General features: G+C 40.0%; 1 protein-coding gene across 1 annotated transcript in view; it reads left to right on the top strand.

The window, feature by feature from the left end:
• Ofcc1 (orofacial cleft 1 candidate 1) overlaps nt 1–20,674 on the top strand; it is a 278,420-nt gene that overhangs the window by 101,606 nt on the left and 156,140 nt on the right. Inside the window, exons 9-10 of the mRNA XM_021215991.1 lie at nt 4,106–4,369; nt 8,385–8,583. Coding sequence (XP_021071650.1) covers nt 4,106–4,369; nt 8,385–8,583 — 463 coding nt within the window. The remainder of the gene's footprint in view (nt 1–4,105; nt 4,370–8,384; nt 8,584–20,674) is intronic.

The raw sequence follows: 20,674 nt of genomic DNA, 5'->3' as shown, positions 1-20,674 counted from the left end.
TTACTCCTTTCTCCTTTTCCCTGCAGTACCCGGCATCCAGTGTCTAGTCTGTCTGCACTTTCGTCTGATCCAAGGGTTTTGTTTCCTTTAAATTTGTCTCTTTAGCTCCCATAAAGCTGTGTATTCATATAATTTTATATCTTGCTTTTTTTCTTAATTCTGTTTTCTCTCTTCCTCTTCCTTTGTTACTGGTGATGAAGCCAGACACAGAATATGGTAGGCCAGAGCTCTACTGAGCTCTATTCTCAGCCCTTTTCCTTATGAAAACTATCATATGATTCTGGAGAGATGACTCAGTGTGTAAGACTGACAGCTACTCTTCCAGAGGACCTGGATTTAGTACCCAGCAGCCACATGGTGGCTCAATGCAACTCCAGTTCCAAGAGAACCGACACCCTCTTCTTGCCTTTGTGGCATTGATTGTGCATGTGGTATACAGACATATATGCAGACAAAACACCCATAAACATAAAAAGTAATATTAATACTAAAAAATAAATGTAACCCAAATTATCACATCTTTAAACATTTCAGAAAATGCAGAAGCAGGAAGCGTGCTATGAAATAGCTTTTCATCGCTGTTCTTGTTTTTCTTTCTTGTTGCTGTGATAAAACCATCATCAAAGCATCTTGGGGAAGAAAGGTTTGACTTCCTCCAGGTAACACGCCCGTCACTGAAGGGAGTCAGGGCAGGAATTCGAGTAGAAGCAGAGGCAGGATGCACAGGGGAAATGTCTCTTACTGGCTTGCCTTCTTTGACTTGCTCAGCTCTTTCTTATGCAATGAAGCCCAATCTGCTTAGAGGTAGTATAAGCCACAGTGGCCTGGGCCCACCTCCATTAATTTTCAATTAAGAAATACCCCCACAGGACATGGTCACAGGACCACCCGTGGGCAACTGTTCAGTTGACTCTAGGTCTGTGTCAAGTTGACAGGTAGAACTAACTATGGTGGGCATTTTGCAGCATCATTCCCTCCTGGCTAACCATTTCTGTGTACCTGATTTCCAGTGGATATAACATTTCTCATTGCCATTTCTCCACTCAACGTTTACCTCCAAACCCTCATTTACTCGTTAGGTTCCACATCCTTCCTTTCCTTCCACGTGTATCTTCCTTCTATGTGGAAGACCAAGGGCATCACAACTGCGGTACGCAGTAAAGTTTGTTTCTGTAAAACCTCTTTCTTCCACAGAATTATTCATGGTGGTCAGATGATGAAGCTCCTCTCAGGACATCCTGATCTCCAGCTATGAGCACTCTGAGGGCGAGATGGTACTGGCCTCAGAGAAAACAAGCATCTATTCATTTCCTTGTAGATTTCTAAGATACGAAGTCAATGAAAGATGCTGAAAAAGGTGTCATTTCGTAGGCTAGCTATGGAAGTAGTCATGCTCCTGGAAAAAGGCCTCCCCAGAGACAGAGAAACAAGAAAATGTAGAAATCCTCCTTGCCAAAGCATAAGCAGCCAGTCTCGAGGTGCACGTTACAAGGTTGAAGGGCTCTCTTACAACAAGCAGCAATGGAGAAGCACTCAAGGCCTGTATTCTGAAAAAACGCCTGTGGTTAGAAAGAGTAGATTGCTTTCTTTAGGAATCCAGAACATCTTTGGGGATGGAGAGATGTCTCAGTGGTTAAGAGCACTTCCAGAGAACCTGGGTTCAATTTCTAGCACCCACTTGGTGACCCATAACCATCTGTAACTCCAGCTTCAGGGAATTTGATGTCTTAGGGCACTGGGCATGTGTTTGGTACACATGCATTCAAGCAAAAACACTCATACACCTTAAACAAAAATTAGTTAATTAATTAATTTATTTATTTATTATGAAAGAATGTGTAGCTCTCATCTTGTGTTTTACCCAGAATCAGTGGAAAGGTTTTTATCGTGTCCCTCTACTTCTTAATTTCAGGAGTTCTCAGGACAATTACACATGACCACTCTCTGTTACAGAATAGATTTACACTAAGTCCCCATGTGTACTCCAGCTTGAGATTCAGTACGGCACAGTATTCACATGCCCTGCCTGGTAACTTCAATGGATAGGTCATTCAATAAAAGAATGCTAGTGTTTGGCAAAGTCACTGGCACATTCTGATCTCAGATATCTTCTTTTTGTTACATGTCATCCAGGAAGTGGTTGGGATAAGTCATAAATACAAATGTAAGACTCATGCATAATTCATATGTTCCGGAGCACTGTTAACTTGGTATAAATGTGCCATCTCTAAGAAGAACATACATCACTGTGGTCTGGGGTTTTATTGTAATTTTAGAGTTTTGATTGTTTCCACTTGAGTTGAACCTAGGGCCCAGGTAAGTACTCATTCACTTAGCTACACACACAATCCTTTCCATGGTTTTCCAGAAAACTCAAGTGCATATAAACTTATGTGTAAAAAGAAAAGTAACTTACATAAACTCACAACAAAAGTCAACATGGGTCTGTCACTCTTGTCATATTCTTATTACAACTCCTACAAATGCATTTTTGGAAAACACTGGTTAGTCGAGGTGGTTCCTTCCTTTCACTGCTAAATCCAATGCAAGCACTAAAGCACTGTCTGATGGCATGGGTCCAGCATTGTGTTAAATCATGGATCTAACCAGGATTCTGACTCCATCTCTCCTCCTCTTTTTCTCTTTTCTCTTTTCTCTTTTTCTCTTGCTAGAAATGTTACTCGTTGCTGGCTAGCCAAATGAAAAGTACAGCTTGATTAAGGATCTCTTCTGTCAGTAATTTGTGCCTAATGTCTTTAGCTTTCCCATGGGCTGTTGTAGAAAATGGTAAATCTGGTTTAAATGAAACCTGATCCTGTTAATGGCTTAATAGCAGCTGCCACAGGGTTATGGTGTTTTCAACAGATGTCTCTGTTACATTTTGTTCCTAAACTTAAGTCTTGAGCTATCCATACGAATCATGTAAGTATAGCTGTATGTTTGGATAAATGTTTTGCAAGATAGTCTATGACAATACACTCTTCTGCCCACTTAAATTTATTCACGTATAATTTTGCAAAGAAAATTAGGTATATAATATTTTTTAATATTTTTTTATGTCTTATAGTTTTCTCATTTTTTAAGCTGAGAAATCGCCTTCATCTCTACACCTAAGATGATGACTTGATCAATGTGACCAACTGATTCATCATTGCCTACAGCTATTTGTTTGGCTCTGATGGTGACGTGCATTGTAGTGTCACTTCAGACAAACAGTAGTAACCACACTACACGGTCTCTGTCTTTTCCTTTCTTATAATAACTGTAATTATCCTCATGATTAGGGTTAGTTTTTCTGGATTGTGATAATTTAATCAACTACTTTTATAGACAGTATATTTTCTATATAAAGTTCTTAAGCCAGGTATATGAATGATCCAGAAGACACAAACTAGGGCTATAACATCATGATTGTGATGGGAGATAGAAGTAGTCATGCAATTAGTCTGTTTCTGTGCTGTGAATACTTTCAGTCATAATTTAAAAAAATAGTTTAGTGGGTTCATGGTTCTGTAGGCCTGGAAGTTCTCTAGGCTAATGACATCTGGAGTGAGCCTTCTTACTGTGTCCAATTTTGATGGAGGCTGAGATGGAAATGGGCAAGCAACTACTTTAAGCCTGAGACCCATTATTCCTTTCTTATAGAACCACCGATGCCATACTGAAGGCCCCAATCTCAGGACCTCCTCTAATCCTATCTCCACAAAACTCTATCTCCAAATGCTATCAGCATACGGATTAATAGACGAGCTTTACAGCACAGGAACTTTAATGGATACCTTCAAACCACAACAGCAGACATACCAGCCCGAGCCAATACGAACGAATGAAAACAGAGTAGCATGTTAATTGCAATGCTGCAAAACTTGATTCCAGAAGCTTACAAAGAATGGAGTCTCTGACATAGCCGCATTTTCAGGGTTGTGTGGTTTCTTAAATTACCTGAAGCCAGAAAGCTTATTTGTAAACTCATCTAAGAGTCAGTATTTGAAGGCAACGGGAGGAATATAAAACATGTCTGTGCTTACTTTTAAACTGTCTGTGGGTATCTCTGGGTAACAAATAGCATCCTCCTGACGTTATCTTATCTTAATATTTTTACCAGGTACTTCCTCAAAGGAAAGCCGTGAAGCCTGGCTTGTCTTTCTTGTTTGAACTCTTCCTTCTCCATGGAACATATGCTTACAATGACCTGATCATGGGCTGGGCAGTCTTTCCTGTATGTGACAACAACTTCCATATAGTAGAGGGAAAATTCAAGTGTCCACTTCTCCGAGGACCTTATGACCAAAAACTGGACAGCTTCAGAAAAATAGAAAACTTGATTTGCCAAGACTTGGATCAGTGGCTGTGCAACCTATATTTTAAGGTTTGTGATATGGTTTTGTTTATTAATTTCCTGAGGTTGAACTTGGCCCTATAGCACAGGCTCTCTTCAAACTCTTGGTCCTCATATCTCAGACTTTGATGTGCTAGCTGGCTAGGATTACAGGTTTGAAATATGAGTTGGTAACTGGAAAATAATTTCAAGTACTCTCTGGAGTACCTTTTTTTCTAGCTTTGGGCTTTCTCTTGCAATTAAATTGATTATCTTTTAAAAAGTTTTAAAAAGATTTCTGAAAAAGCACATGCATTAATATTTAGAAACAAGGAATTACATCGTGAGGTCATGGGAAAAGTCAAAGTGACTTAAATACAGTCTTGTATATTGGATGAATTGAAACTGCTACCCAAGGCTTTTCCAACCCCGCCCCCGCCCCACCCCCACCTTCCACTTCTCTGCAGTTTGCAATCTGTAAGGTCATCCCATCATCCCAAGAACGGATGCTTTCTTGCCTTTCCAAAAGTATTGACCAAGCTTCCCTTGGGCGTTGAGAGTTGCCTGTGATGGGATTCAGAAGAGCTGACGTGTGACTTCTGCCTTCTGAATGCTCGTCTCTGACAGGACAGACACCAAAGTAGAGTGGCTGTGACATCTCTCTCAGCCATTCCACTTCTGAGCATGCTTCTTTGTCATACTCAAATATTTAAAGCAAATAAACTTGGACATACACATTTGTATATGTTTATCTTTCTGTGTGCTGCTGAGCCCAGCCTTGTAGCAGATATGACAGGACATAAATTCATCGTGGGCCGATGTCATCATCCAGAGAAGAAAATGCTTGCATATGTTAAGGACAAAGTGTCCCACCTGTTTGGAGTCTATTTTGATCTTTGTTTATATTTTTAATTATAGTATTTTCCCAGATTGCCTGTATCATAAAGTGCCATGAAATTTTATTCTTTGTCTACACATTTGATTACTATCTATCTATCTATCTATCTATCTATCTATCTATCTATCTATCTATCTATCTGTCTGTCTATCTATCTGTCTATCTATCTTTGATCATCTGCCTATCTATCATCTATCTATTATTTACCTATCACCAATCTATCCACTTGCCTACCTACCTAATTGATGGAACTGATAAAGTTATTTCCAAGAAATGTATAATTTTGGTCTTAAGTTTTAGAGTTTCCTATTGGTCTTTTAGGGTTGTTTCTGATACCTTTTTTGGTGATAAAATTGTCTGGTATTTTCTTTTTAGTGTTCCCCATTATAGTGTTGTGCTAAAATACCTTAATGGGTTGTCTAGATAGCCATTAAGGTAATAGTTCTTACCTGGATCTGTGTCTTCCTTGTCATTGTGGAAACAGTGCTATTGTGAGATAACTCTAGCTGCTCCTTAGACTCACTAAGAAAGGCATGCTCACAGGGGCTGTTCGTAGGTTCTGTGCTCTGAGAATTTGTGCCAATTATTTTGTGGTGCTGCTTCAAGTAGCAGAGCCATTTGCAGCTCTTAAGAATTAAAAATGTTGATATAATCAAGCTTGAATGAAAGAATGCTACAGGAGAGTAAATGACTCTAAAAGTCTTATAACAAAACGGTTCTAAAATTGTAGGCTTAAATGTTATTCCATGAATCAAAATAAGCTGAAAATTAAAATACAGTCACAAAAGGGAGTACATGATCATTACTATGAAAGACATCTCTAAGTATGTGTGTGTGTGTGTGTGTGTGTGTGTGTGTGTGTGTGTGTGTGCATTTGTCTGTCTGTCTGTCTGGTTGTCTGTCAGTGTGTATCTCTGTGTATATGCCCTAAGGCATGCACCTGCACATTTGAGCTTAGGTGTTTCCTATACTGCTTTCTTACTTGACCTGGTGGTTCAGTAAAATCCAGAGCTGGCTAGTTTTAGCTAGACTGGCTGGTCAGTGAGCCCTTGGGAGCCACCTCTTTCGGCCTCCTACTCCATATGACCCATTGCTAAGATTAAAGGCATGGGCGGTTCTACTTGGCTCTTTATGTGTGCTCTGCAGATCTGAACCCAGGTCCTAATACACAGAAAGCATTCATGTCACTCACTGAGCAAGCGTGTCACTCACTGAGCCATCTCCTCAGCCTTGGCACCTGAGACTTTTTAACTCCTTTTCTTTATATTTTCTTTTGTTTTGTCCTTTCCTTTCGCACCTTACTGTCCATGCCTGGGGTGGAACTCAAGGTCTCACATTTGCTAGCCAACCTGACTACGACTGAGCTGTATCCACAGCCTTTAATGCTCACACTAGCTGGAGCATATAGCTCAGGATTCTGTACATGATGGCTTGGAAAGTTGGTAGTAAGTTCATAAAAGACAATTTAAGTAGTTCTGGTATTAATTATGAAGATTATGTACATTGAGGTTAAATCAAGACTTAAAATCTACAAGCTTAAAAAGTTGATTATTAAACAGTATTAAAATAATTTGGCTGGATCACAATCTTCTTGGACTTAAAGACCAAATTTTTCTCCTTTTTTAACTAAGTAAAACATAATGGGAAAAAAACCTAATGCTTTGATTTATCCATAGAGCATGTCTGGCCACTATGTGTCACAGCTAGATATAATTAATCTCCAGTTCTGTTATTTATTAGACAGTGTTAGGGACTGCTGACGTCTACACTGATTGAGAGGAAAAATAAGTGAGAATAAAGACACTTCTCCTTCATCAAGATGAAAACAAAAATATTCTTACACAAAACTCTGTGATCTATGTAAATTTCTGTAATACACGACTTTTTCCAGTCTGAGTTTTCTCAAGAGCAAAATGTTATGATCAGGGTTGGGGAAATGGTTTAGGTGGGGCTTGCTCTGTCAACCTGAGGACCTGAGTTTGGATCCCTTGCATAAAACCAAACCACACCAATAAAAGAACTCCCTCTCCCACCCCCACCCCACCCCCCCCAAATCCCTGCATAGGACAGCATATGTTTTTAACCCCAATACTGGGGGAGGGGAGGTCAAAGACTGGGGATCCTACTGGCCTGTGATCTCCAGGTTAGTAGAGACCCTGCTGAAAACTTAAGTGAAAAAACTTAAGTAGAGTGATTGAGGAAAGCATACAAAGTCAACCTCTGGCTTCCATAGGCAGGAACACACACACACACACACGCGCGCGCACACACACACACACACACACACACACACCAATCAACCATACGGAAATTTCTGATCAAGCAGTTGATGGAAATGCTAAATAAAATAAATAAATAAATAAATATCAAATGGCAGAAAAGGGCAAAAGAGATGATGACACAGAAAAAAAAAAAAAACAGTTTTTCCAGTTTAAGTTTAGAGAAGATTAAAGATTCCAAGGGAGCCCTTCCTTCCTTTTCCTTGCAGGGTCAGTGTTTGGGCCCACCATGATGTGGGCCAACAACAGAGCCAGAGCTCATGGCTTCCCACTTACCTCTGCTGTCCTGTGCCATTGGGGGCAGTCATGGAGGAGGTTGGAATGTCTCACTAATTCAGTCCCCCGGGGAGTTTGTGGGCAAGGAGTGAAGAGGGAAGATTCTGCAAGCACAGGAGGCTCGCGGTCCTTCCTAAAGAAGTTCTCCGTGCAGATTCCATCTTTCTCCGTGTTTCACTCTTCCCCTCTAGCACTCAGCTACTTTAAATGTGTGAAAAGGTGAGCAGCGAGCAAACAGCCCTCTCTTCACTTACCACTGTGGTCTATAATCTCATCATTTGTTTTTGTTTCATTCTTTTGTTTCTTGGAGAAAAAAACAACCTACAAATGAATATTTGCTAGTTTCATACAAGTACGAAGTTTAGTAATACAGTGTTTTCTTATAAGACATTAAAAATAATAAATCAAACACGTGAAGCACATGACAATATTTAAGGTGATTATGGAGATCATTATAACTTAGGCAGACAAAATCTGTCCGTTTGGAAACCTGAATTTTCCTTTTAGATATCTCAACCGCCCCCCCCAATCCCCCTCCCACTGTTTTAGAGAAAAATTAACTACATAGGTAATATTTGCAACAGTTTCCATTAACTGATTTATCTCTTAATAGGTAATTAAAACTCCTTTGCATTTGGGTGATCAAAAAAGCCATGAGAGCCGCAGGCAGCTTTCTCCTGAATGTCCAGTGTGCTTAATGATGGAAGCAGAGAACACGGAATTCGATTTGGATAACACAGCCGGCCCTTCAAAGAACGAACCGCCAGGAAATGTTCATGCTGTAATAGGCGGCGCGACCCATTCTTCTCAAGGTTGGTTGACCATCCACTCCTCTCAGGGTTGGTTGACCAGTTGACCATCTACTCCACTCCCGGTTTGTTTATCCATTTTCTTCTTCCGCATTCCAACACGGTGTCGAGGACTATGTCATACTGAATGAAGCTAATTAAAAAGTATTTCTTTTCTAAGAATGCATTTTTCCAAGCTACGGCATGGAGAGAGAATATAACTATTAACAAGAATATTAGTTTTCACATCACATTGTCTATCATGGAAAAAAGTATAAAATTATTCCCTTGAGATGCATATTTTTCTCCATGACTGACCCCACTGTTTGTAGGCTAATTTCTTCACTACTTTTGGGAGGTGTAGGGTTTTTGGTTTTGGTTTTGTTTTGCTTTTTTGGTTTTTGGTTTTTGTTTGTTTTTTTGTGGTGGTGGTGGTTTTTTGTTTGTTTGTTTTGTTTTGTTTTGTTTTTGTTTTGTTTTTCGAGACAGGGTTTCTCTGTATAGCCCTGGCTGTCCTGGAACTCACTTTGTAGACCAGGCTGTCCTCGAACTCAGAAATCCGCCTGCCTCTGCCTCCCCAGTGCTGGGATTAAAGGCGTGCACCACCATGCCCGGCTTGGTGTAGGATTATTTGACTTCTCTTTTGGGTCTTCTGTTTAAATTTTCAATTTTCTTGTATGTTTTTGAGAGTCATAGCCAAAAGTCTGAGTATAAGAGATAAATTATTCTCCGAACAATGTTCCCAGGGAGTAGAGTTTATAGATAAAGTATTCTCTGAACAATGTTCTTAGGGAGTAGTGTTTATTCTGTAGGGCTTTGTTTTTGATGATCAGTTTTATCAAACGCTAGGTAAATCAAATTCAAAAATTCAAAATTTCAGAAAAGCCACGTTTTAAATTATCTTTTGTAATAAAAGCTTATTACCTTTTAGTTATTGGTTTCTGAAAATCGATAGATATTCAAACAATAAATATAATATTAGGCTACCTAATATTATGGGATGGATTTTCAGCTACTGCTTGTCTAGAGGTCACAGTCTCATGGCAAGGAGTGGCACTTATGCTAACTACCAATGGCAAACCCTGTAGTAAGCATTTTCTTTGAAATTACCAAACGATTAAATTATATGGTTCAGAAAATAACATATACCGATACTCTGTCCTCTGCTTTGGCAATTCTATTTTGCTATGTTTCCTGTACATCATTTCTTTTTATTTCATCCTCCTCTTCTTCTACCTCCTCCTTGTTCCTCTGTGTGTGTGTGTGTGTGTGTGTGTGTGTGTGTGTATGTATGTAAGTGTATAAATGGGTATGTATGCAGGTATACATATTAATGCATGCATGTACCTGCATAGGGGTATGCATGTGTATTCATGTGTATATGTGTGTATGCATACATGTGCAAGGGAGGGGTATGCATGTATATGTGTGCATGCCATGGAGGCCAGAGATCAATACTGGGTAGCCTCACTGATGTCTCTCCACCTTATCATTTTGAGGCAGGTGTTCTCCCTGATTTCACTAGACTGGTTGGTTATCAGCGAGCTCCAGAGATACTTCTCATTCACCCTGCCTCTTTCAGCACTGAGATGATAGACACCTGCCACCACATCTAGCTTTATTTCCCAATGTAGAATCAAATGAAGATCCTCATGATTCTACAGCAAGCCCTTTCCCATTGCGGGGGGGGGAAAAAGACAGGGAATCCAGAAGAGAGACAGGATATGGGGAAGAAAAACAGGTTCCAGATCAAACTGCAAAGTGATTAGATTCAACTAAGGAGGGTGTATAGAGACATAACAAAACAGGGCTGAGGGGCCTAGCTCTGGGAAATATCTGCGATTCTGCAACAGGATGCTGGCACTCCTCCGTCATGGTCAGACTGGCCACACGATTCTGCTTTCTGGATCACCTCTGCCTTGTTGTTGTTTGGGCGGGGGTTATTTGTTTTGTTTGCTTGTTTGTTTCTTTCTTTCTTTCTTTCTTTTTTTCTATCCATTGATTAGTTGGCAACCACAAACTTCTAAGTGCTAAACAAACACTTGTTAAATCATGTTTGCAACTTTTTTAGTTCTTTCGGAGAGATACCATATTGGGCTGAACAGAACCCCAGTTGCTAGTTTCAAATCATGACTACTTGCTCTTCTAAAACGTTGGTCTAGCATGAGCCTTGGGCTCTCTCATTCCTGTCTGACCTGTGTGGTTGCTTGTGACTCCGCCAAAGTCATGAGCTAAGGACTCCTGAGTTACCACGCTGTCTGGAATCATGTACTCCTGAAAATGTAAGGTTAAGATTTTACATACAGAATACATAAATGTCAAATTATATGATACTGGCCTTAAATAAATCTTGTTGAAGATAAATTAGAACCAGCTATATGTTGAAGCTACGTAATATATTGCATAGTTACAAAACAATTTGAACTAAGTGTATTGTTCACACCCTTCAGGACTTGCACTTATTTTACTTGTAGCAGGAGAACGCAGATGATAATTGCTTTTACAATGGGTCTTAGTTGGACCTAACTGATTAGATTTTAGCTTAAACATCTGAGTGATCCCTGCTCAATGGGGGAAAATAGTAACGTTACCATTGCATATACAGTAACATTACCATTGCATATAGGTGCAGCCTGGGTGCTGCAGGTTTATTACATCCTTAAAGAGACCATGTTTTGGAAACTTGGTTGCCAAGTGAAGCAGCACTGAAAGATGAGTTTTGTTTTGTCTTCTGTTTGTTTGTTTGCTTGCTTTGCTTTTAAAGGGAGTGATTGGGTATTGCTAGATATGGGTTATTCAGAAAGTACATTTGTCATGATGAAACAACTCTAATCTCCCAGTATTTAATCCTAAGACTGCTGGGGTCTCTGAAGACCCTCACTAGACATAGCCTTTTGAACCACCTGCCCCAGAGCTGGAAGAAACAAAGCCTTCCCTTCACAGATGGCCCGACCCTGGCAATTCTAATGGGGCCACAGGAAATGCACTAAGACACTGGAAATCTGAGTCGTAGAAAAGACAGACAGTGTCATAGCCTCTTCTGATGGTCGAAGATCATCATCCTAAGAAAAATAAAGCAAGAAGCAGAAAGGGAATAATTGTGACTTCATTTGGGTGAAAAAAAAGAGAAAGCATGCCATTGATTTTGCTTAAATATCAAGTTCAAAGGTCAACTCTGAAGTCACTGGACACTGTAAAATATGTGCAAAATGTATTTCTTTTAAAAATGTGTTAGTATAATACAGTCTTATTTTAGAATTCTCGACTTTTAACAGAATGGGTTCTGACTTAACTAATGATATTTAATGCCACTGATATTTTTGTCTAGTTTTAGGATACTGAGTGGAAGATGAGAAGCAATTATTCTTGGACCATTTTCTACCATAACCTCTTTGTTTCTCAGCTTCCCTCTGACAATGTGGCTACCTTCCCCAGATGAACCGCACAATGCTATGAACTTGGCTTTTAGAATGACGCCATTGTCCCATGCTCTCCTCAAAGAGGACAGCTGGCAACCTGGAGAAAAGGAACACCGTCACATTCAGTATGCACATACAGTGTGCACCAAGAGGGAGACTTTCTTGAGCTTTGCTTTAAAATAACCTGGCTATTACTTTTGCTTTGCTATGAGCCTAGAGACTAATGTAAGCCTCACCTTTGAAGACAACAGAGGGACTATTCCCTCCTATTATGAACAGATCAATGCAGAACCAGAACACAAAGTTTTCTTCCAGTACATGCATTCTCTATTGCTTACTTTTATTCTTCTTGGAAGCTTCTAAGCTTATTATTAGTGGTTAATATCTCCCTTGGGGCTCTTTTCTCATCTATCGGGGCTGTGATACAGTGTGCAGTTTCTGCCACTGACGTGTTGCTCAGAAATTGAATAATGGGTAAACATACTCAACATCTGGTAATTCATTTCAAATTAAAAGTTTATTAAACTCTGGCTTGATGACTTTCTGGTTATTTACATGTAAAAGAAGGAAACGCGAGGAAGCTGGGACCATGTAGCATGCTTATGGCTGCAAAGTTTCTATCTAAAATCTGTGTTTATGATCTTTCACAAGCTGTTATACATCGGTAGGCTCCATATGTCACCTGTCAAATTTCCTAGACTCCCCCAAAATCACACAAAAAAGTGGCTTTCATGTTTCCTTGTAAGTGTGCCTCTGTACACACTCTCTCCTAAGGAGATCTTGGACTTAGTCCATAGTTGATGAGGGTGATCAACACTGTAACTATGAGCTATGCCTGGAAACAGGAAATATTTATAAAAGCTGGAAGAAAATATCTATGGTATAACTTGTGATTGCCATCTTTCAAGTTGTTGTTGTTGTTGTTTTTTGTTTGTTTGTTTTTGTTTTTGTTTTTTTTCCGTTTTAGGCTACCCACTAGGGAAATGGTGATTATGTTTGATAATTTTGTTTTGTATATGGATATCTTGCAAGAATAATAGTTCTTAGAAAAGTTTATGGATGCTTGATGATTCTGAATTCAAGAGAATTGTATCGCATTGTGCACTCACAGTGAACAACCACAACCACACTGCTAAATGCTGTGGGGTTGTAAGCCAAAAGTACCTCTAGAGGTTTACTTGAGTAGCTCTGCTTCATTATGATACAAACATATGTATAAGTGGCCAGTAGGATAGATGGGCTCTTTGAGCATACTTTCCATTAAGGTCTGAAAGCCATTTGGGGGAGAATCCAGACCTGGGAAGAAGTAAGAGCAACCAACTAAATAGCTTTTTAGTTGTAAGTTGAGGGAACAAGTATGAGAAATGTATGTTGTCAAGGAGTTATATTTGTGCTGTGTCTCAATTGGCTCCAGCCCTTGAGAGTAGTGTGCAAGAAAACTGGTTTTAGGGGTATAGATATTAGATGAGGTCTCTCTCTCTCTCTCTCTCTCTCTCTCTCTCTCTCTCTCTCCCACCTCCTTCTCTCCCTCCCTTTACCTCCCTGTCAATTCTTATAAATGATATAAACTAGAAGAGAAAACAAAGAACTATTGATTATAATAATAGAGCTTTTGACATCTAAAGAACAGAATTAGGACTTTTTTTTTTTACAGCTTACAATGGTAGAGAAAAAAAAATATGCATTCAGTAGAAATGATCTGTCCAGCACTGGATTAGAACATGTTCCCAGGCTTGTAGTAGACAGCATAGTTCTCTTTCATGACAGTGGGCAATAGCATGGTGCCAGCGCGGTGGTCTGTTGGTCATGTGGTCATGAGGAGCCACACCAGCACTCTCAGTCTCTAAAATTCACTTGCTACAGGATATTTTTAACTTTGGGTGGATTTCTCAGTGCATAACCTCATCATCCTGGCACGTATGTACTGCACTGTGCACCCCACGTTCTGCATGATGAGCAACTGATGGGTTGCAGGGTTTCAGCGTCCAAACAGACCACTCCACCTCTCTGGGATAGGGGGGTTGCCACAGTCAAAGTCAGCCCCAGTGACATTAAATCATGTAAGATGTTGATTTATACCAAGCAGACTTTTGCCTTCGAGTACAATTTAACAAACTTAGTGAAACAATTAATTGTGTTCACATATTAATTTTTTTTGTGGAGCTGTTACTACACATTGACACCTGAGCTCTGCTCAGATCCAGTGACTACGAGTCTCTAAGGTCAGGTCCTTGACATTGGTAGTGTTAAAAAATTATCCATAGATTCCAAGTCAAGAAAGAAGGAAGGTTTCTGGGCATGGTAGTACATACCTATAATGTCACATAGTGTAAGAGAAAAAGACAAGAGGATCAGAAACTCAAAGCCAGCCTTGGTTACATAGTAAAGTTGTGGCTAGCCTGAGTTATAGGAAACCCATCTCAAAAAGAAAACCAAAGCCAAGCTACTGGCTGATTTTATGTGTTAACACAAGCTAGAGTCATGAGAAAGGAAGAAGCCTTAGTTGAGGAAAAGCCTGCATGACATCCAGCTGTAAAGCATTTCTCTATTAGTGATGAACAGGAGAGGGCCCAGTCCATGCTGGGTGGTGCTGTCTCTGGGCTTATGGTCCTGGGTTCTTTAAGAAAGCAGGCTGAGCAGGCCATGCAAAGGAAGATGGTAAGCACTACCATCCATAACCTCTGAATCAGATGCCGCATCAGGTTCCTGTCTTGCTTGCTTTAGTTCCTGTCTTGACTTCCTTTGGTGATGAAAAGCAATGTGGAAGTGTAAGCCGAATAAACCCTTTCCTCTATGACTTGCTTTTGGGTCATGGTGTTTCATCACAGCAGTAGAAACCCTAAGCTGCAAACTAACCAGATGCCTGAAGTGACACTATTGGTAATTCTGAGTTTCTTTAGTTCCTTGAAACAGGTATGATGGTTTCTTTGACCTTTGTATATTCTTTCATTTTATGGTATCATAAAAAGTCCTCACCAACTAGCGGTTCCTTCTTAAAGAACCCCTGCTCAATGTTGACTTACCCTAGTGTTCGTTCTCTTCATTGTGAATATGAATTCATTTGTATGTCTGGATGACCAGCCTCTTGACTATGTCTATGGAGTCTAATCTGTGCCTGGCACAGAGTCTTTGGCCCATTAAAGACCTGCTAAGTGAATAAGTGAATTAATCCATTCTGAAGTACATAATACTTATTTTCATTTAACAGTTACACTATGGTAGTAGGCAAGGCAATATGGAGTCAGCATCAAACATTTTGTTGAAAATCTCAGTTTGCTACTGATTACAGCAGAATCATTGTGATGTAGCAAGATGATTTAACTCTGTAAGAAAACCCCTTTCTTCCAGAATGGCCATCCTGTCTGCTCTGCAGGTCTACAAGCTCTCCAGGAGCATCAAGTTTTCACAAGTTTTTGAGAACTCGTTCTAATTTATGTTTCTAATCATCTCGTGGTTTCTAATTCTTTCATTTCTTGAATGCTAACAGCCTTAATCATCTCCCTGTGTATGTTCAGAGATACCTTCTTCCAGTCTTTGTTTGTTTGTTTGTTTGTTTGTTTGTTTTGAAACAGAGTATTATAAAGCTGGCTAGGCTGATCTTGAACTCACTATGTAGTTGAAGGTGACCTTCAACTTCTGATTCTCCCACTTCACAAGGATTCTGGATTTAAATGGTGCTCCGGACTGAATTTAAGGCTCCATGTTTGCTAGGCAAAGACTCAACCAGTTGTGTCGAACAACCGCTTTCAAAGAATGAGCACTTTTACAAATTATAGGTATAATTTGAAGAATTTTGAACGACTACTTAAGAATCACCATTTGTTGAAACTCTGAAGCAAATGTTAGGCTCTGTGGAATTTGGTCTCTAGGATATATATATATATATATATATATATATATATATATATATATATAAAATTTTTAGATAGATCCGAATTTTTTATCTGAGCCCAAAACTGAGCTGCAGGGAACCATGGAATGTTTCAAAGTGATTAATCTGCATAAAGAGCTAATTACCTGCATTTTAAATGCCTTTACTGAAGATATGGAAATGCATAAAATATTATAAGTCACAGAAAAGCTTCAACATGATTTAATTGCAAACTTTGTAGAAAAAAAAAGCAGCAATTTGTATGTTCTTCCTCCTATCCTCCACACACCCTCTAGCTTCCCATTTCTGTTCCTTCATCTTGCTTTCTTTAAGCTCTGATCTTGTCACCTTTTAGGTTTATTTACAAGCACAAAAACCCTCCCAGTACCTGTAGCACTGACATTCCTAAACAGGCTGAGCTGAGAAAATTCTGCTCACTGTTAATGGAGGCCAGCAGCTCTCCGACTATTAGCAAATTTCGTCAGAAAGGAAACCATGGTAATTTGTTTTCGTCTTGGGTCTATTTTCTGAGGTGTCACACCATCCCTCAGAATCAATCACAGCATTTCATTTTGTTTGATCCACTTCTATCTCAAAGTCATGTCTGAAACTCGCTGGAACTGAGAAAGCTTTAAAGAGCCACGCAGGTCTCTGTAGATTGGTTTTGACAGGACTGTGATGCAGAGTCCTGCCCGGGCCCACAGTGATGCTGGCTGACAGCCCCTCACTGCTCCTGGGAGGAGGGAACATGTGGAAGGAATTGCTCTTTTCCTTTTCACAGTTTGTCATTTCCTCTGCAGGGCAGCCTCTGACCCCTCTGAAGATCCTGACACCCATACGGGAAGTGTTCCCACTGATGTAAAGGAAGTGGAGAAGCAGTTAATGCCAAGAAAGGAGGGATGAGGTGTGTCAAAATGATGTGGGGGACAGAGAGATGGGCTTAAAATGTTTCCAGCAGGTTAGACTCTGCTGTATTCTTTCCTGAGGAAAGCAGTACCCACTGATCGGATGCTGTTCAAGGAGTCAAAGCATTATAGGGAAGCTACCTCCGAAACTGATCCCCTCCCACACACCGTGTACCTCTTTCTCCATGTGTGTTGTGTGTATGTGTATGTGCGTGTTAGTGCACGTGTGCGCATGTGTGTGATTTTAAAAGTAGAGATGGCAATAAAAATAGATGTATCACAAGCAAATTGTGGAGAAAAAAAAAGGTTGAAGGAAAATATGCAAATCGATGTGTGCTAGCCTACTTCAGGACTACCAGTGTGTCGTTGGTGCTTGCAATTACAGTTTGCAGGTTAGAGCCATGGTACACCAGAGCTTGAGATTTCAGACCCATGCCTATGTTCAGTGTTTTGTGTGGTCTGGTGAATCCTCCACGTTTATTAAACAGTCCAGTAAAGTAACACGAGGGCTGAGGGCTAGGTGGTCAACCACACTGCTTTGACATTCTTTTCTTGTGCATGGTTGTAGACCATTCCAGAACACATGAGATTATCAGTATTTTAGAAGTGAGGAAGGGATTCAGTTTTAAAAGCACAGCTGTGCATCCTTTAACAGCAGGACTATGGACTGCGAGATAGATTGTGAGGCAATTCTGTCATTGTTAAAATGGCGAAGCATATTTTCAGGTGCCAAGGTGGTGGAGCCTCCAATATACCTGGGTAGTGGGAGAGAGCTAGGAAACCTTATTGTGCCTGGCGCCTACTGAAGGCTTCTTAGGCGGCACATTTGTAAACATTTTCCAGGATGTGTAGTTTTCTAAAGAGCACTCTTTAAAGAAAGGACAATACTTCTAACTCTGCTCTCTGATTCTGTTTTATGGGTATGTGTGTGGTATATATGCTCCCTATTCTTTTCAAATGGACTGCTCACTGAGCAGGTATGTATGTATGTATGCATGCATGTATGCATATATTACATATGTAAATATATATTCAATAGTCACTCATAAATATATACTCTCCTGAAAATAATATTATTTGTCATCAGTCAGTCTCTCTCATATAGTCTGTACCTCAGAATTAGACAAATGTCTAAAATAGTAAACATACAAGTGAGTATTGACAAGGAATCATACAGATGTGGTTCTTGGCTAACTATGAGCCACCATGATTGACCTATCAGGGTAAGAAAATGAGAGCACTCTGAAATAGCCTTGGGAGCCATGGCTTAGGTAGAGTTACCATGGCACTTTGACGGGACCCACTTATCTCTGTCCTCACTATTTAATCTGAGGCTCCCAGGAGTACTGAGAGCTGAACGCAGATGAAAGTTGAAAGACGGAAGTGTAGGGATGAAATATACTTTCTGCCTACTTTTACTAACATGTGATTCATGATGAACGAAACCAGGACTGGCTGTGGAGGAGGATTTGCCTTTGAGTCATGACAGAGTGGCTGCCAGTCTAATGTGAATCCCAGTTGCTACAGTTTGGGTCACAGGCTTTTATGTCAGGCTCATGCCCCAGAAGGTGGCATCTCCTTTGGCCAGTCCTATTTCCCCCAAAAGATAAATGAGACTATGAGACTTCATATGAGTAAGAGGAACATTTATTTATTTATTTATTTATTTATTTATTTATTTATTTATTTAAATCTGTCTTATGTAGCTGTGTACGAATGTTGGCTTACGGAGGTCAAAGAACAACCTCAGGTAATGTCCTTGCCTTCTGCCTTATTCCAGAGAGGGACTCTTGCTTCCTGCTGTGAATGACAGGCTAGCTGGTCCCCGCAGTTTCAGGTTACTCACCAGTGACCACCTCTCATTCATCATAGGATTTAAAAATTTCCAGTTTATCAGTTTCTCCTTTTATGGATCCCATTTTGGGTGTCAAGTCAAATATGATTTGGTTATTCCTAGATCTTAGGGAGTTATATATGTGGAGTGATGCTTAGCTCACTCCATTAAAATATCAGATTGCCCCAATGCCACTAGTTCAAAATCACCTTTCTCCCATCCAATTGGTTCTTTACCTGTTTTAAAAATTAGCAGCTGGGAACAGATCTGCAGACTCACTTCTACTTCACCCACTGACTTCATGACCTGCCTCTTAGCTAACTCCTCAGTCTTGATCGCCACAGCCAAGTCATATAGCTGGATGCCAGGGACAGTGATTTCTCTCGTTTATTTTCTTTGTTGAGATGAGGTCAACCATATATTTCTTTCACTTCAATATAAAGTATTTAAATAAGTGAATTAACATTTTGTAATTTTGAATCTAAAAATTCTATATATGTTTTGTGAAGTTCATACCTAAGTACGTTATTTTCAGTGTAATAACTGCGAATGGTTCTTCATTTTAATTTTACCTTTAACAAGTGCATTGCTAGCACACAGAAATATGACTCTACTTGTGCTATTTTTCCATAAAATGTTATGGATATTCATTGAAAGCTTTTTTCGCATTATGCTTATATGTAAATATCATTGTACATAAATGCAGGTCCCCTCAAGAAGTGGAAAAAGGCGTCTGATCCCCTGGATCTAGAGTAAATCCAGGTGAATGGGGGGCTGGTTGTTAGTTGCACAGTGTAGGTGATGGGAATTATACCTAGGCCCTCTGCAAGAGAATCAAGATTCTTTACCTACTAAGACATCTCTTCAGCCCCATTACACACACACACATTTGTTTACTTGTGCATATTGCCTAAGAAGGCCAGTGGTCAAAGTTGGGTATCTTCTTGTCTGGATCTATTGCTCCCCACCCTGTTTTTTGAGATAGGATTTCTCATTGGAATGAGAACTCTTGGTTTCAGCTAGACTGGCTTGCTGTGATCTTCCTTCCTTCCCTCTGTCTGTCTCCCTCAGGCCAGGGGTGACCAGCATATGCCACCATGCCCAGATCTTCACACATGTACTGGGGATGAATGGTTCTCAGGTCCTCAATTTTTCACTGCAAAAAGCTTACCCATAAAAACCTACTCTCTAGGCCCTTGGTCCTGAGAAGGCTCGATGCTCCAATGTAGGGGAATGCCAGGGCAGGGAAGGAGGAGTGGGTGTGTTGGTGAGTAGGGGGAGGGGGATGGGGGCTTTTGGAGGGGGAACCAGGAAAGGGGATAACATTTGAAGAGTAAATAAAGAAAATATAATAATAATAATAATAATAATAATAATAATAATAATAAAGACCTCCTCTCCAATCCTCTGCTGTTTTTTTTTTGTTGTTGTTCTTTCCTTTTTTTTCTTTTTTTCCTTTCCGTTTTAAACAAGGGAAGCATTCAATATTTTTCTGGCTTTTAATCAAATTTTATTTTGTTTTGTTTTTAGTTAAAAGGAAGCATTTCCTGGTACATCAAATGGGTTTTGAATTCCATAGAATTTAGTATTGTTCAATAAATACAATAATATGATTTGTGAAAGTGAGACCGCTAGGATGAAGGATTTAAACATCTGAATGCACATTGCGTACGTAAAATAAACTCCAGTTTCCTCGTTCATATTTTTTTTTTCCACATGGTGTTGATTTCAATTTTCTCAGGTTCAATCTGCAGAGGACTTCTTCCTGCTAGTCTTACTTAGAGATGCTGATCCACTGTCTTTGATGATGTCTTCCCTTCGTCTGCTTTTGATGTTAAGGTTAGAGTAGCTGCGTAAAACGAGGAAGTAGATGTGTTTCCCTCAACTTTCCGGAAAGGATTGTGTAGTTTACACAGTGTCTCTCACTGGCTCACAGGTTGACTGTTTAGTTTTCACTCAATGACACTACGGGGAGGCAGTGGAAACTTGGGAGCTTGGCCATAGATGGGGGTGGCACTTTGCGGCAGGTATGCCTTGTATCCTTGAAGGTGATTCCTGCTCGGGTTTTACCTCCGCTTCACGTGAG

The sequence above is a fragment of the Mus pahari genome, chromosome 16, assembly GCF_900095145.1.
Source record: "Mus pahari chromosome 16, PAHARI_EIJ_v1.1, whole genome shotgun sequence".
In the NCBI taxonomy this organism is placed as follows: domain Eukaryota; kingdom Metazoa; phylum Chordata; class Mammalia; order Rodentia; family Muridae; genus Mus; species Mus pahari.
This window is presented reverse-complemented; position numbering and strand designations above follow the sequence as displayed.